This window comes from Equus quagga, chromosome 22, assembly GCF_021613505.1.
Source record: "Equus quagga isolate Etosha38 chromosome 22, UCLA_HA_Equagga_1.0, whole genome shotgun sequence".
NCBI classification, from domain to species: domain Eukaryota; kingdom Metazoa; phylum Chordata; class Mammalia; order Perissodactyla; family Equidae; genus Equus; species Equus quagga.
The window spans coordinates 6,483,209-6,498,189 of NC_060288.1; the positions used below are offsets into that span (position 1 = coordinate 6,483,209).

General features: G+C 53.8%; 1 protein-coding gene and 1 long non-coding RNA gene across 2 annotated transcripts; one reads left to right on the forward strand and one right to left on the reverse strand.

The window, feature by feature from the left end:
* Window positions 1-452: 452 nt before the first annotated feature.
* ZNF703 (zinc finger protein 703) lies at window positions 453-5,071 on the reverse strand. Its single transcript, XM_046648718.1, has 2 exons — window positions 4,313-5,071; window positions 453-3,342 (listed from the first exon to the last, which is right to left on the reverse strand). Exons 1-2 carry the CDS (start codon window positions 4,553-4,555, stop codon window positions 1,810-1,812), a joined length of 1,776 nt encoding a protein of 591 aa, XP_046504674.1. The 5' UTR covers window positions 4,556-5,071; the 3' UTR covers window positions 453-1,809.
* Window positions 5,072-5,215: 144 nt separating this feature from the next.
* LOC124231775 (uncharacterized) lies at window positions 5,216-6,288 on the forward strand. The gene is made up of 3 exons (XR_006886679.1): window positions 5,216-5,430; window positions 5,543-5,673; window positions 5,801-6,288. It is a non-coding gene; the product is annotated as an uncharacterized LOC124231775 (long non-coding RNA).
* Window positions 6,289-14,981: the final 8,693 nt, after the last annotated feature.

Below are 14,981 nucleotides of genomic sequence, written 5' to 3' on the forward strand. Positions count from 1 at the left end.
CTCGTCTTTCTGCCACCAGGTGGCGCCAGAGGCACGTTGTCTTTGCCCGCCCGAGGTCTCCCCGACCGTGCAGCCACGAGTGTGTTTGAGCCCTGGGTCCTGGATCCCTTATTGGCCCCTTGCACCTCAAATCTGGGCCCAGAGGAAAATTCATGGACACACTCCCTCCACCCTGTCCCCAGGAAATGTCAAGGCTTGTGAAGTGAGGCTGGGAGCTAAATAGCCAAGTGGAAAAAAAAAAAATAAAGGCGGTTTTATGTTATTTGTAATGCGTTGGCAGAAGTTTTGTTTTTTTCTCCCCCCTTTCTTAAGGAAAGGCATTCAACTCGTCCTTGAACGGAAATCTCAGAAGGAAACCATAAGGTATTTTAAACAAGAATAGAAGAGGGGCATCTGCTCAGTCGTCTGGAAGCGGGACAGTGGGTGAGGCAAGAGAGAAACACACCACGGTGTGAATATAGCCAAGTATTCCATTTATTAACAAAATAAGTCTTACCAAGGGAGAACTCTATTCATCCCAACAGGTCCCGCAGCCCCCGCGCTGCTGCGTAAGACCAGGAGGGAGGGACGGTGTGGGGAGAAGACCCAGGGGCCCGAGGCTTCAATCCCAGCCACTGAGGGAGCCCACGGAAGCCCCCGGCCAACTTTGGGGACTCTGTCGGGTCAGGCCTGGGAGGGGGCGAAGTGGCTGCTGCGATCCGATCCCTGTGCTCCCTGACTCCCCAACCTTCCCCCAACGGAGCTAACAAGGTTCTATGGCCCGCTGACACTGCCACTGGTCTGCCTTGGCAGGATCCAGCCAGACACGCCGACCCTGCCCTGCCGCCAGGAGAGGGCCCTCTGCCCCAACAACGGAAAGAAAAACAAGGACTATAAAAGCACTTCGCAAAATATAAAGAGCAAAGTTTCAGGCCAGCAGGGCCTTCTAGGACTTTGAATAAGATGAGCCCTACAGGCCCCGCGTCCCCCGGGGGGCAATGTGGCCACCAGGTGTTTGGGGCCGGGAAGGGTCTGGAAGGTAGAAAGGCTCTGCGGGAGGCCACGCGGGCCCCTCTCTCAGGGGGCGCCTGCTGTGGGGTCAGGGCTCTCCAGGGCTCAGAGCAAGGTAGGGGTGCAAGGCTCTAATTTTGGGAGCCAGGGCACAGACCAAGGACCCGAGGAGGAGAGGGTCGCAGGGGAGGAGTCACAGAGCAGAGTCCCGGGTCACCAGAGCGCACGACCTCCTGCCACCAAGGCCGCTCTCTGCACCCCCCAAATGCATTACAAAAAAATCTCCTCTCTGTTACTCGAACAAAGAAAAAACGGAACCTCAAATGGAAGGAACAAGAGGGAATGAAGGAGAAAGAGGGGAAAAGAGAAGGGGAAATGTAGTTGTAACGGTTAAGAAGCATGCAAGAAACTCCCCAGGAAGGGAAAACAAAACAAGTAGAAGAACCCCGGAACCCCAACTCCCTCCTCCCCCTAAAACCAAACCAAAAAAAAAAAAAAAAGCAAAAGGGAAAAATATTTAAAACTTACATCTAAGAAAAAGAAAAAATAAAAGAAAGGAAGAGGGGCGGGGAACATGTAGTTATTTGAGATTAATATTATTATTGGGGGAACACAGACTTTTTGCATACCATTGACTCGTGTGGGCCGATAATGCACTTATATTCCCAGCTTGTAAGCTAACATTATAGTAAATAAATACACAGTCCGGCGGGGAGGGGCTGGGCGGGACGCCGGCAGGGACAAGCAGGAGCGGAGGCTGCGGCGGCGAGCGGCGGGGCAGGGCGGCGGGGCGGAGGGCTGGGGAGGGCAGAGCTGTGGTTACTGGTATCCGAGCGCGGAGGCTGAGGCTAGTCTCTGTCCGTACAGCGCATATGGTGAGTAGTAGGGTCCGGCTGTGGGGAGGGACGGCACGGCCAGACCCCCAGCTGTGGATAAGTGGCTCTTGCCATAGGGGTGGTACCGGCTTAGCCCCAAAGTGTGTGGACTCCGCAAGGACAGCGACCCGGGGCTGCCTGGCGCGGTGGGCGGGGGGAGGTGCAGATGGCAGGAGGCGGCGGCCGCGGCGGCTGCGGCGGCGCTGCCCAGGCCCGAGGCCCCGGGGTAGGCGGCCAGAAGTTTCTCTGCGCCCGGGAGGGCCGTGTGAGTCCGTAGGTGGCTAAGCAGCTCCTCCGAGGTGGCGAAGCGCTTGTCGCACGGCCCGCTGGCCGCAACCCAGTTGCAGCTGTGCGGCAGCGGTTCGTTCTGCAGCATGAAGCCGTAGGTGTAGAGGGGGTGGCCCGGGAGCGCGGCCTGAGCGGCGCTGGACGAGAGCGCGGCGGGCTGCAGCGGGTGCCCGGGGTACACCAGCGGGTAGCCCCCCGCCTTCAGGCTGGGCCCAGCCGGGTCGTGCGCGCTGCAAGTGGAGCAGCTGGAGCCGCCGAGGTGCGAGGCGCTGTGGTAACCTCCCAGGCAGTAGGGGTCACGGCATAATCCCTGCAGGAAGGAGGGCGGGGAGGCCCCGGTGAGCGGGCTGGAGCTGGGGGGCTTGCCCGGAGGCAGGCCCAGGCCCCCCGACAGCTGGCCTCCCACGAGGCCAGACTTGCTGGGATCCAGGCCAGGCACGAACTGGGACGGGTAGCCGGCGTAGGCGCCCACGATGGAACCATGGTAGCCGATGCTGGAGGGTGGCAGCGGGAACACCGAGTGGCCTGGTTTGTAGGGCGACACCGGCGCCACATGGCCGGCCCCCACCAGCGCCGAGGGCGGCTCCGACTTGCGCCCGGAGGCCCCGGCCTCGGCGCCGCCGCCGTGCGTGCCGGGCTCCCCACCGCTGCCGCGGCTCACAGCCGCAGGCTCCGGGCTGGGCTTCGCTTCCTGGTCTTTCTTGTCCAGCTCCCCGCCGCCACCCCCGCCTCCGTTCTTGCAGTCAGAGTGGTGCGGGGAGCCACCCCGGGAGCCACCGGGCGAGGACGAGGACGACGACGCGGAGACCGGCGCTCCATGCGGGGGAAAGGGCGTGCAGGAGGCGCTGGGGACCCTGAAGCCCGCCTTGTCTCCCGGGGACAAGGAGGACGCGGAGGAGGTGGAAGACACCGAGGAGGAGCCGCTGTCTTTGCGGGAGTCGCCGCCTCCGGAGCCCTTGGAGTAGGGCTTGAAGCTGGACTTGTCCTCGGCTGGGGAGTCCCCCAGCTGCTTGAGCGCCGCGGACGCGGAGGCGGCGCCCGAGGCGGAGCGGCCAGGGTCCTTCTCCGCTCCCAGCCCGTTGGCGGCCGCCGCTACCGAGTTGAGCTTGGACGAGGGCGGCGGGTCCGGCTTGCCGATCTGCGAGCAAGTCTGGGCCAGCAGCGCCAGCGGACTCTTCTTGGCGTCCAGCTGTGGGAGACAGCGGCAAGGGGAGGGAGAAGGGGGTGAGACTGCGGGACCCACGGAGCAAGCGGGGGTGGCTGGGGAGCTGGGGGGCAGGGCGCGGGGACCCCCGGAGACGGCGCGACGGGCGGGAAGGTCTTGGGGAGAGGACCCGAGAGCGAGGGCCGGCCGGGCGCGGCGCCTGGGCAGAACTGTGCTCACACTGCCCGTCGGCGGGATCCCTCGCTCCACGGGGCCCCGGAGTGCGCCACAGGCCCTGGGGAGTGGGGCAGTGGAAGCAGTCCACCCAAGGCCACCGCGGGAGATGGTGACTTCTCTGCAGTCGGGGCTTGAGGACAGGCTGTGACTCTCCTTCCCTATGTCCAGGGAAAAACTTACTCCTTCAGTTTGGGGAACTTCGCTTGGGACGGGTTTCTGGCTGTGGCGCCGCGGGTAGGAGCGGGGAGAAGCGCTTTCTGAAGCGAGCGCCGCCGCTGGCGCTCTCTTATGAGCCCCTCCCTCCCGGGGAGGGCACCCAGGGAAGTGGGAGGAAGAAAGACCTGGGATCGGGAGTGCCAGGGCGTAGTGAGCTCTAACCGGATGGGACAGAGGCGGAGTGGGACGGGGGCGATCGAGCTTCAGAGAGATCAAACCGGGATGGGGGAGGGGGAAGGCCCGGGAGAGAGCATCTCTGGCCTGGAAACTGGGTGCTGGAAGAAAAGTAAAGGACCCAGTGGAGACTCCAAGAGCAAACCCAATCGGAGAGAAAATACGTAGCTCCGAAAGGCGAGGGTGGAAGGGGAACCTTCCACGGAGAAGCCCGGGGAGAACCGGGTGGGCTCTGATCCCTGTTCTCCGTCCCTCCTTACTCCCTCCGCCAGCGTGGCCAGACTGGAGCGTCGCACCCAGCCCCAGGGCGCAGGGAGCAGGGCCGTGGGCCCGGCAGTGGTGGGCGGAATGGGGCCGGCGCTGGGCGGGCAGCGACCAGGAGACTGACCTCAATGGGGCTGACGGGAGTGGAGGACAGCGGCTGCAGGTACTCCGGGTGCAGGAGGTGGCCGGTGTGAGCGCTCAGCATCTTCAGGACCCTGATAGGGAGCCGGTTCGCCTGGCGCAGGGGGTCCGCCGGGGGCAAGAGGGACACCGCCGCCGGCACCGCCGGCCTCTTCCCGCCGCCGCCGCTGCCGCTGCCGCTGCTTTCGGGTGTCCTTGGGTTAGATCCAGCGGGCGAATCGCTCATTTGGAGGAGGCAGCGCCACTGGGGGGGCGGGGAGGGAGGGGGCGCACCGGGGAGGCGAGCTCCCGGGGCGGGTGGGCTCGCGCCGCAGCGTCGGGCGCGGTGCAGCAGTCGCTGCGCCTCCACCCCTCCTCCACCGACGCCGCCGCAGCCCCGCCGCCGCCGCCGCCGCCGCTAGCCCCGGCGAGCAACACAAAAACCTTCGCCTTCCGCGAGCCGCACGTCAAATAGCCGCGATCGGCAGCCACACTTCAAAGGGATCGCCGCGCGCGCCCAATCGCAGCTCTCGCCGGGACCCCGGGGCGGGGAGAGTGGCGGGCGGAGGCCGGCGCCGCCGGTGGGAGGGGAGAGCCTTAAAGGGGCCTCGCCTGCGCGCCGCTGCCGCCTCGGCCTTTACCACTAGCTGTACCCCTTCCATCCCCCACTGGGCCGCCCGTGCCCTGGGGTCCCACAGAGGACGAGACTTCCCCGGGACCCTGGGCTCTGCGCCCTATCCTCTGCCGGCTTTCCTTTCGCTCTCTCCTCTCCCTTCGCACCGCCGTGGGGTGGTGCTGGCGGGGGCAGTCACCCGCCGGCCGTGTGCGTCTGGGGTGGGGTGGATTGGGGTGGGGTAGCGGGGTAGGAGCGCACGGCTCCGGCTCTGGTACTGCGGAGTCCAAGCCGCTCCCAGAGGCCGCCTGGGGGCGGGCCGCACCTCCAGAGCCCCAGGCTTGCTCCGGCTCTGCTCCGGTCCAGCTCTCTTCCCCTAATTGGCTTCTCCTGGGTGTGCTCACTTGGGAGCGTCCGAGCCTCGGAGGCATCCACCGTTCTCCGAACCGCTCCAACAACTTAGAGCCAGTCCTGTCCGAAGCCTGCAAGTTTGAGGACTGCCTTTCGGGGTGAGATGGTCGCGGTGAAGCGCGGTACCCTAGGCTGTGCGCGCCCCTCGATGCGCCCGGCGCGCTGTGTCTGCGCGCTGATTTATAGGTTTGGTGTTTGGGTGTGTTTCAGGTTTGTTACCGTATCCTGTTTAGAGGCGTAAAATTCCTTCACTGCACCGCGCTTAGTTGCTGTTTTGGGGCGACACAGGATCACTGGAGAGGCCAGTATCCCAGAGGAGGAGAAGATCTCTAAGTGCTGAGGTCTATACGAACTCAGAGATGCGCGGCCCCCTCCTCGCGGGATTGGGGGGAGGGTTCCCTACCTTTTCCCAGGGAAATTTCGGAATAAAAACTTTTAATTAAAAATAACAATGTCCTCCTCCCCTAGCTCCCTCTCGCGCCTTTGGGATAAAGTGTGCGTTGCCAGATTCGCACTTGGCAGAGGTTTTACATAGTCATAGTCCTGACATTGAAGTTCCCAGTCCGCGATCGTCAGAAGGTGAAGCTGGTCCTTTGTGCGTCGGCCTCTGGGGAGACCACTTCTCCGTGCTCTCGGCGGCCAGTGGAGGCGCGCTGGTGTCACTGCCTCGCTTCGAGTACCACTTTCCCAGCCCCAATCCATCACTCGGATTGTCAGGCCTGTCACTCGGGGCAGGTTGCTCCAGGACTACTCGTCCCTGACTCTGCGGCGCCTTGAGACAACATGAGAACCCAAGATGGGGATAGATGATTTCGAAGGGGTTCTTCAAACAGAAAGGAATAGCTACCACAGAAATAACAAATAGCGGTCACGCACCTTTATCATGCTCAGTAAAGACAGCATGCACCACTCCCGGGCCATATGAATCATACATTAAACTCAATTTACTCCCTGGATCTGTGCTGTTTTTTTTTTTTTTTGTGGTATGTATAGATCTCTTAGAAATTACACAGGTTAAGAGGAATGCCAAGGGATGCCTTGAGTGGGAGATGTCTTCCATATTGTGGCAAGAGGGATACGAGACCGGGGAGCGATCCCAGTTATTTGATTGTGGTGGTCTCTATCCTTCCCCACCCCGTAGCTTTTCTCATGCCAGCCTCTATGCAGTCTGACATCACTCTCACTGCCAACACCACGTTAAGAGTCCACTGCAGGGCCGCTTCAACCTAGAGGGCCCTTTGGCCTTTGGGAGACTGCTATGCAGACGGTGAGCAGGAGAGAGCCTTCCAGAGTGGAAAGGGTGGGCCTTTGGGCACCTTGGAGGAGGAAGAGCTGGGAAGAGGGGAGACCTAGGAGACAGTAAAAGATGAAAGACTCCTTCTTGATTATTATAACCAGCCCAGCTGTGAAAGCCCGCCGAGAAAGCCTTCTAGGACCCCAGCAGATGTGTGTTAGGAATGATTAATGGGAAATCAGTTGGGAGGAAAGAGGAGGGGGAGAGAGAAAAGGCGTTTAGGAATTTGGAAGGAAAAGAGGAGCAGGAGGCAGTAGAAAAGAGAGAGGGAGAAGAACAGAAGATGATAGGATACGTACTCTCTGTTTGGAGAGGAAAAGAGAAGAAAAAGGTAGTGAGCGGATGAAAGGAAGGAGGAGGCCAGGACAGGACAGCCAGGCTCGGGGTGGAGGGTGTGGAATTTGATCTTTAAAAAAACCCCACTCCCTAGCTCACAGCAGTAATCACTGATAGGAGCGGTGGGCGCCAGACAGCATGGAGGTGGAGACCGGCCTGCCCACCACCCCACCCCCACACAATGGAAAATGCTAGCAAAGGAGTGGGGTCACCCTTCCCTTCTGGGTGGTGGTGAGGGCAGCAGGGCTCCTTTGGCCGGATCCATCCGTTTACCTTGGGAGAGAGAATGGAACACCATACTTAGGCGAGAGGCCTAATTAAAGGACCACTAGATGATTATTACAATCAGAGTTTGACATTCACTTAGCTGAACTGCTAACCCATACAGAGTCCTAAAAGGGGCCCTAGTGGCCTAAAGCAAGGACAACTTTCAAAGGAATGGCTTGTCACCTGGGAGAGAATAAGGCTCAGTATTCAGTTGGGCCACTATTATTGAGGGCCAGCTGTGGGCAAAGCATTGTGCTAGGGGTGCGGTTGAAAAGTCTGTGCAAGACGTTGTCACACAGGGCACATGGCACACACCCTCCCCTTGCAGAAAAGTGGCAGATGTATGGTTACGGGATCTCCCTCTATCCAGGCCCTCTCAGATTGCCCTGGGAGTGAACAGCACTGTTAGTATAGGACAGGGCTGAGCGCTGCTGGTGACTGCCCTGTGCCACTGTGGTGAAGAATAACAATTCTGTGTGGGGGCACGTGATAAGCATCAGGTACTATTATCAGCTGAAGAGAGTGAGGCGTGGAGAACTTAGTCCCTTGCCAAAGTCACATGACCGGTGAGGAGCAGCGTGGTCACTTGGGGTGTGGTCTCCTGGAGGGAGGCCTCTGAACCACACTGCTGGTGTGGTCCCCAGCAAGCTAACCTCCATAAGCTGCGGGGTCCTCATGTGCAAAACGTAAGAGTGGCCACCTCAGAGTCAGGAGGCCCGAAGCAGACAATGCATGTCACATGTTTAGTGCTTGGCACTAAGAAAGTCCCAGGTAAAGAGGGTTGTGAGGCACGAGTCATCTGTGGGGCAGCAGCTCTGAAGAGCATGGCAGCAACGGATCTGGAGGGTCTCAGCATTGCCAACTGACCGGAAGACCCAAGATATTCAAGAATTCTCTGGAAATGAGAGTCACCCCCTCTGCTAGCCTCCAGTCAAATCTGTCTTTTAAAAAAATGCTCCCTGGAAACCATCAAGAAAATCCTTTAGGAAATTCTGAATATTTATAGATTTTTTTTCGCAATTTCAATTTACATAAAACTCACCACCCGGGAGAAAATGCCTGAGTCAGGTTGAGAGCTGGAGCTGGTAGATTTGTTGTGTGGGGTTAATGTGGAGTTTTCAGTCCTCGCTGAGGCGGAATTGCCTGAATGATCGTCTCTCTCTGCATAACACTCAAACTCTAATGGCAACAACATGAAATAATATCTCACTGGGTAAGTATTTACATTTTTTTTTTTTTACAAGCTGTAAGAACTCTGAAAAGTCCGCCTCATAGAGAACTTGGTTTTCCTCCCTGGCGCTTAATATCTTTCAGCGGCTGGCAATTACTGTCTTGGCCAGGAGCCCTGATCTGGCGCACTGTGCTCAGGCCCTCCGAGGCGCTTCCTGCGTCTGCCCCATCCCCAGGCTGCAGACCCAGCTTCGGGCATGAGAGGGTCAGACGGGCAGAGGAACAGTGGGGGCAAATGAGAACAGCCAGCCCACTAGAGTAGCTCCGTCTTCCATGTTCTCACAGTTTGTCTTATGTTCTATTATTACACTTATCACATGGCATCTGTCGTTGTTTACTTGTCCACTCTCCCACTGGACTGTGAATGCTTCTGTATTGTCCTCATCCTCTTTGTATTCTTATTGCCTAGTGGGGAGTTTAACTATCATTCTCACGGTAGCCAAGCAGTGTCGTAAGCACTCTGCATGCATTCTCTCATTTAATCCTTACAGAAGCCCTCTGAGGTAGGTCCTATCATTACCCCCTTTCACAGAGGAGGAAATGGAGGCACAGAGAGGTTAAGTAACTTGCCCAAAACCCCAGCTGCTAAGAGGTGGGGCTGGGGTGTGAATCCAGGCAGTCTGAATGCAGTGAGTGCCCAATGGATGTCTGTTGATGAATGAAAGAGAGTTTTACATAGAGAGGGCTATTGATTGGTATCGCATCTCACTCTGTATTCCCAAAAAGATTCTAGGAGAATGACTTTGTATATTTCAAAATGTTAACTATATAAGCATGTTAAAGTATCTTTTCCCCAGTACATGTTTGTGTTCATTGTCCTGCAACAATTTTCAGAGTTATTTTGGGCAGGTGTTTTTATGTCTTTTGATGGATGAAGACCCTGGCTCTGAGAGCTTCTGGGGGAATCTAAAGTCACACAGCCACCGCTGGCAGAGTGCCTGGAAGAGGTCTTCCTCGCTCCCTCCCTGGTTCTCTATCGCCGCTGATTGCCCCGTGGATGGGGAGGCGCCTCCTTTTGATAAAAGCGGGAGGAATTAACTACTTTTCCTCCCTCTAGAATCTCCTTTGGAGACGTGGTGGGAAGGAACGGACAAAAGGAGAGGTAGACTGAAGCTTATCTTCCAGCCCCGTGTTTGATCCGGGTCCTTGAGGAGGGTGCTTTGAAGAGGTGGTTTCATTTATCAGCTCTCAGCCCTCGGGGAGATAGGCAGGGCTGGCGGGGAGAGGGGGCCGCGAGTAGGTGAGTAGGTGAGCTTTTGAAGTTCTCCTGCTTCACCTGCCCCGCCCCATACATCAACCTTAGCCCTGGGCATTCACCCTGGACCGCTTTGTTCCTTTGGGCCTTCAAGGTTCTTGAAGATTCCTCTTTTAAGTTGCAAATACTGCTGGGAGGAATCATTCCTCAGTAATCTGCCAACACCTCAATTGTGATTAGCAGCCAGAGACTGTTTCGCCCAGGGTAATAATAACATTTATTGAGTGCTTACTGTGTGCCAGACATGGTTCTGAGCTCCTTACATATAATAACTGAGTTACTTCTCACGACAAACCGGTGACGTGGGTACTATTACTAGGCCTGGTTTGTAGCTGAGGCACGGAGGCCCAGAGAGGTTAAGTAACTTGCCCAAGTTACACTGCGAGAAAGTGGCAGAACCAATGGCCAATCCCAGTGCTTGTTTCCTGAGCCAGTCTTCTGCGTGCAGCACTGAGGGCCAGAGGGGCCTAGAGCAGGGAGAGCAGCCGGAGAGTCTGAAACAAATGACTTCTGTCGTTTTCCAGAGGGCTGGTTTTCACCATCAGGAATTTCCTTTCATCTTCAGGAATGAGAATATGGTAGAGAGAAAACTGAGGCACAAAAGGAAGTAAGAGGAACATTCATTTAATTAATTGAACTGAATTGACTTAATTCATTCAATTACTATTTATCAGTCCCTTGGCAGGTGCAGGCCTCAGGTTGTCCCATAGCAGGTACTGGCCTCCGGCGACTCCCACCTCTCTGGTATACATGTTCCCTACTCCGGAGAGGCAGGACGGCCCTTTCCTTTGGGTAGCTGCGTGCTTCTTTTGCAGATTAAAAAAAAAAAAAAAAAAAAAGCAGGAGGCCTTAACTTCAATTCTGCTTAGTACCCTGTAGTTTAGTTACTCACTGTTCTTGGTGCATTTACTCAGGGTTAAATCCAGATTCCACTAACGCTTACTGAGCAACTTCTGGGTGCCAGTATGAACCCTGCCGGGTGTGCTCATGCACCGTCTCTCGTTTGGGCATGAGGGAAGTCGAAGAGCAGAGCAAAGGGCCCCTGAAAGAGAAGCAGGACCAGGCTTACCCAAGCATCCCGCCCCCAGGCGCTGAGCTTCCAGCAGCTGGAACCAGTGGGCACCCCACGTCCTCCCCTCTGGAAGATCTTGGTGGTGGCAGACTATGAGTGTCTCAGCTGCCAGGGCTGGTGTCACACGTGCTTTTCACTCTTCCGTGGGTTTCAGCCATGAAGGTGGTGATGTTTCTATGACCCCCGCTTCTGGTGGATAAGACTCTCAACTTGCCAAACTGCCCCCTTTGAGGCTGGGTTCCCAACTAGCTGGGATGTGCAGCTCCAGACTCCTTTCAACAAACACAACAAGAGACAAGGGGAGAGCTGCTTGGGCAGGGGCTCAGTTATCACTGCTGTGTTTGATAAAACCAAATTCCAAGCTGTCGGAACAATTTCGAGGAATGTTTATTTTGGTGGCCTCATGCCAGCCTCTGCTTAGAGCAGGAAACCTGAGAGGCAGGGTCCTAACCGAACCAAAGGCCAGAGGGATAGAAGTGTAGTGGTCCATCCAGAGCGGGGATTTACAAAACAAAAATCACCTTTAAGAGTGATTTCAATTATTTTTTATTTTATTGAAAAATGAGTTTCTTTATTTATGATGAAGTGCATTCTCATGACAGCAGTTCCAAAGCTAGGAAACTGTACAGTGAGAAAACCTCCCTGTAGCTGTCTGGTTTCTCTCCCCAGGGCATCGATGCCATGAGTTTGCTGTCCATCCTTCCCAAGGTATTTTGTACATATATCAGCAAATACATATCTCTTCCTTCCTTCTTTTATATACAAACAGTGACATACTCTACAAACTGTTCTGCACTTGCTTTTTAAAAAAAATTAATATATTTTGGAGATTGCATCACAGGCTGCTGTGTTTTATGAATTTATTTTTTCCGTTTCATGGCATTGTTACATGGATGTGCCACAGTTTATTTGACTGGTCTCCTACTTGTGGATGTTTAGATGGTTTCTCATCTTTTGCTCCTGCAGGGAATAACTTATGTATATATGTATGTGTATAAGTATGTATATATATAATAATATATATAATTCTCCATCTGTGCTGGTATAACTACATAGGATGAATTCCTAGGAGTAGAATTGCTGGGTCCAATGCCATATGCATTCCAAACAAGCCTCTTTTAAGAAAGCTGGTGGGATAGCCTTGGAGTGAGTTAGAAGTTCAGTGGGGGACTCAAGCAGCGAATCCTGGGAAGTACCTCTGGGACCTTCTGATCATATTCCTTTAAAGAACTTTGAAGGCTCATAAAGGGTTCCATTTCCATCTTTGCCTTTAAGAAAACGTGCATACTTCTCATACTTCCTCCTTCTCCCTCGTTTAGTAGAAGAAGAGGAAAGAGGAGGAGAGAAATAATCAAGTCTGGCCTAAGAGAATCCATGATATTGACAAATACATATTTTAATATAGCATACTTTCCGACAAGTGAACCCTAACGAGTCCTCTGGATTATCTAGACCTTTTATGTTCATTCTCGTGAAAAGGCAAAGGTTCGTGTCAAAGATGATACATCCCATGGTTTTGGTGGTGTCAGGAGAGGTTCATCAGCTCCAGTCCTAACTATGAAGTTCCAGGAGGAGGTCTGTGAAGCGTTGGAAGACATCAAATCATGAAATCAAGAATTACTGTTGGTGGTGTCAGCAAAGCAGATAAGTCTTCATTTTGCTCTTGTTTTTATTTTTGAATAGGTATTACCTACGAGTTCAAAGGTATGAAAGGCCTTGCATATATGATTTCTCGACAAGGGTTGATGACGAGTTTTCTGCTTTATCAACCAATTGCCAAGAAAAAAAAATGCAGCAGCACATGCCGGTTCCCCAGGCATTCTAGTGCAGGCAGCTTCTTGTCGAAAAGGCTCACAACAGGAGTCCTCCTTTGTCTGCTCACTTTCAGCCCTAGGCCTGGGCCTCCTGGGGCCACTGAGTCAAAGCTCACTTTTTGTGAGTGACCTTGACCCTGTAACACTGGGAAGAACCATTGGGATTGGGCGGAGTGTTGACGGGCTCCATGAATCAGGATAGACATACATTCCAGGCTGTCTAAAGTAAAATTCTAACATCTTGAGGAACTTTCCTCAGGTATCCTGGGTGCCCCTCCACGTCTCCCAAGGCCTGTCATTGCTAAGTTCAGCACAACTGTTTCTGCCAGGCTGTTTTTGTTTTTCTCATCAATCTTTTTAAAGTAAATAAATTAATGAACAAATGACTCAAAAAACAAACCCAAACAACCAAAACCAGAAAAGCTACAGTAGTTAAAAACCATGAGGCCACATCAGGCCTGAAGGAGCTCTCACAGGTCCCTTGCTCTCTCTAAGCTGGGTGCATTTGTCACCACTGCAGTCAAAATGTATAATGACAATCTTATTTATGACAGGAGACATGTTTTAAAACAGTTGTTTTAAAACAACTGACAGAGCTGCAAGATGGGAAACGACAAGAAAGTGCGATTTTTTTGGGGGGTGGAGAGGGGGATAGGATGCTGGCAAAGGAGAACAGTATTTTCCTTATTAAAAGTTGGAATTCATCCTTTATTCCTGGAGCAAATAAAGAAACAGATCCAGGAGGAAAGCTGGGGTAGGGACATTGCATAATGACAGGACTCAGAGGCCTGGGCAGTTGGGCTTGGGGGTGCCCATGAACTGCCTCTTAGGGGGGTTTCTTAAAGGAGACAATGCCATATGAAGGCAACGTGGAGGCCAGGAGACAGGGGAACTCAGCTTCCACCCCCATCTCTCTCTGTGCGATGTCTTTAGTCAACTCAGCTCAACTAGAGCTCTGCCCTTGACATCATGCTTTCCAGTCTAGTTGGAAATGCAAGCTGGATGCCCTCAGAATGGCAGGAGCACAGTACAGGCTGTTATACAGATGGGAAAACCCTGTGGGTTTAGGGAAGAGAAGTAAAATGTTCTCACCTGTGTTTGAGGAACAATCTCATTCCTATGGCCAATAACTTGAACTTGTAATCTTTTCCTTATAGCTGTTCCTCCCTAAAAGTCTGGAGGGAAAATTATAGAAGATGAGACCTTCCCAGTGTTAACCCTGACCCTACAGGAGAGGAGGAACAGAGAGCAAAAATCAAGAATCAAGATAGTAGGGAAAAGGAAGAATGAACTTAGACGAGAAAGAGGCTACTGTCTCCATAGTAAGAGAGAATTTAAAAAAGGTCTCTGGAGGTGGTGACGGGACCCAGGGCACGTGGGAAGGAATTAGAGTACTCCTGGCACATCTTTTATATTTATTTATTTTTTGGTGGAAGATTAGCCCTGATCCAACATCTGCCCCCAACCGTCTTTTTGCTGATGAAGATTGGCCTTGAGCTGACATCTGTGCCCATCTTCCTCTACTTTATATGTGGGACGCCTGCCACAGCATAGCTTGATAAGCAGTGCCTTGGTCCATGTTGGGGATTCAAACCTGCGAACCCCAGGCTGCCGAAGCTGAGTGTGCAAACTTAAGTGCTGTGCCACTGGGCTGGCCCCCTGGCACATCTTTTTTTTTCTTTTAATGGAGTGGGGGTCTATGTGATGGGAAGGACTGAGCAGAAGCTGCTAATTTCACTGAAGGATCTTTGACTATTTCTCTCCTTGGTTTCTAGACATGATCGTGTTGATATGGGATCCACTGGATTGATTAATTTAACCACCTTGTCTTTTTCCAGGTTGGTGGTGATACAGCCCTGGGCGGCAAAAGGCAGCCAGCCCAGGTCTGCAGGGCCCTGCATCCAGGAACGTGCTCATGCCCAGTGGTAGAGCTGGGCTGCCCCCTTACCCTTCAGCTCAGACCTTGGCAAGATGGATAGTCAGAGCATTTGGTCAACTTCTTCCTTGGGGACATGAATTCAGAGCTTCTTGGAACACACCCACCCCCCAACTACCCTGCAAGCAAAGCAGGATATGAGTTTTTTAAACCCCAATATATTTTGCCAAATAAGAGAGTGTTAATACCCCTCCCTCCCCCACTCTGCATGAATTGGATTACTTAAAGCGTCTTTTCAGAGACGTCAGCAGTTTAATAGAGGCAATAAGTCAGGGCTGCCCTTGTGTTTTATTTTTCTGCCAGTATTTAGTTAATTAAAGAATGCAAATTAAAACACCTTAATTTATATAATATCAATACCGACGCCTTAAAACATTTGGCATAACTGCTCTGGCACGTCCCTTACATAAACTCTCCAGAGCAGTGCTAATAAAAATGAAAAAGG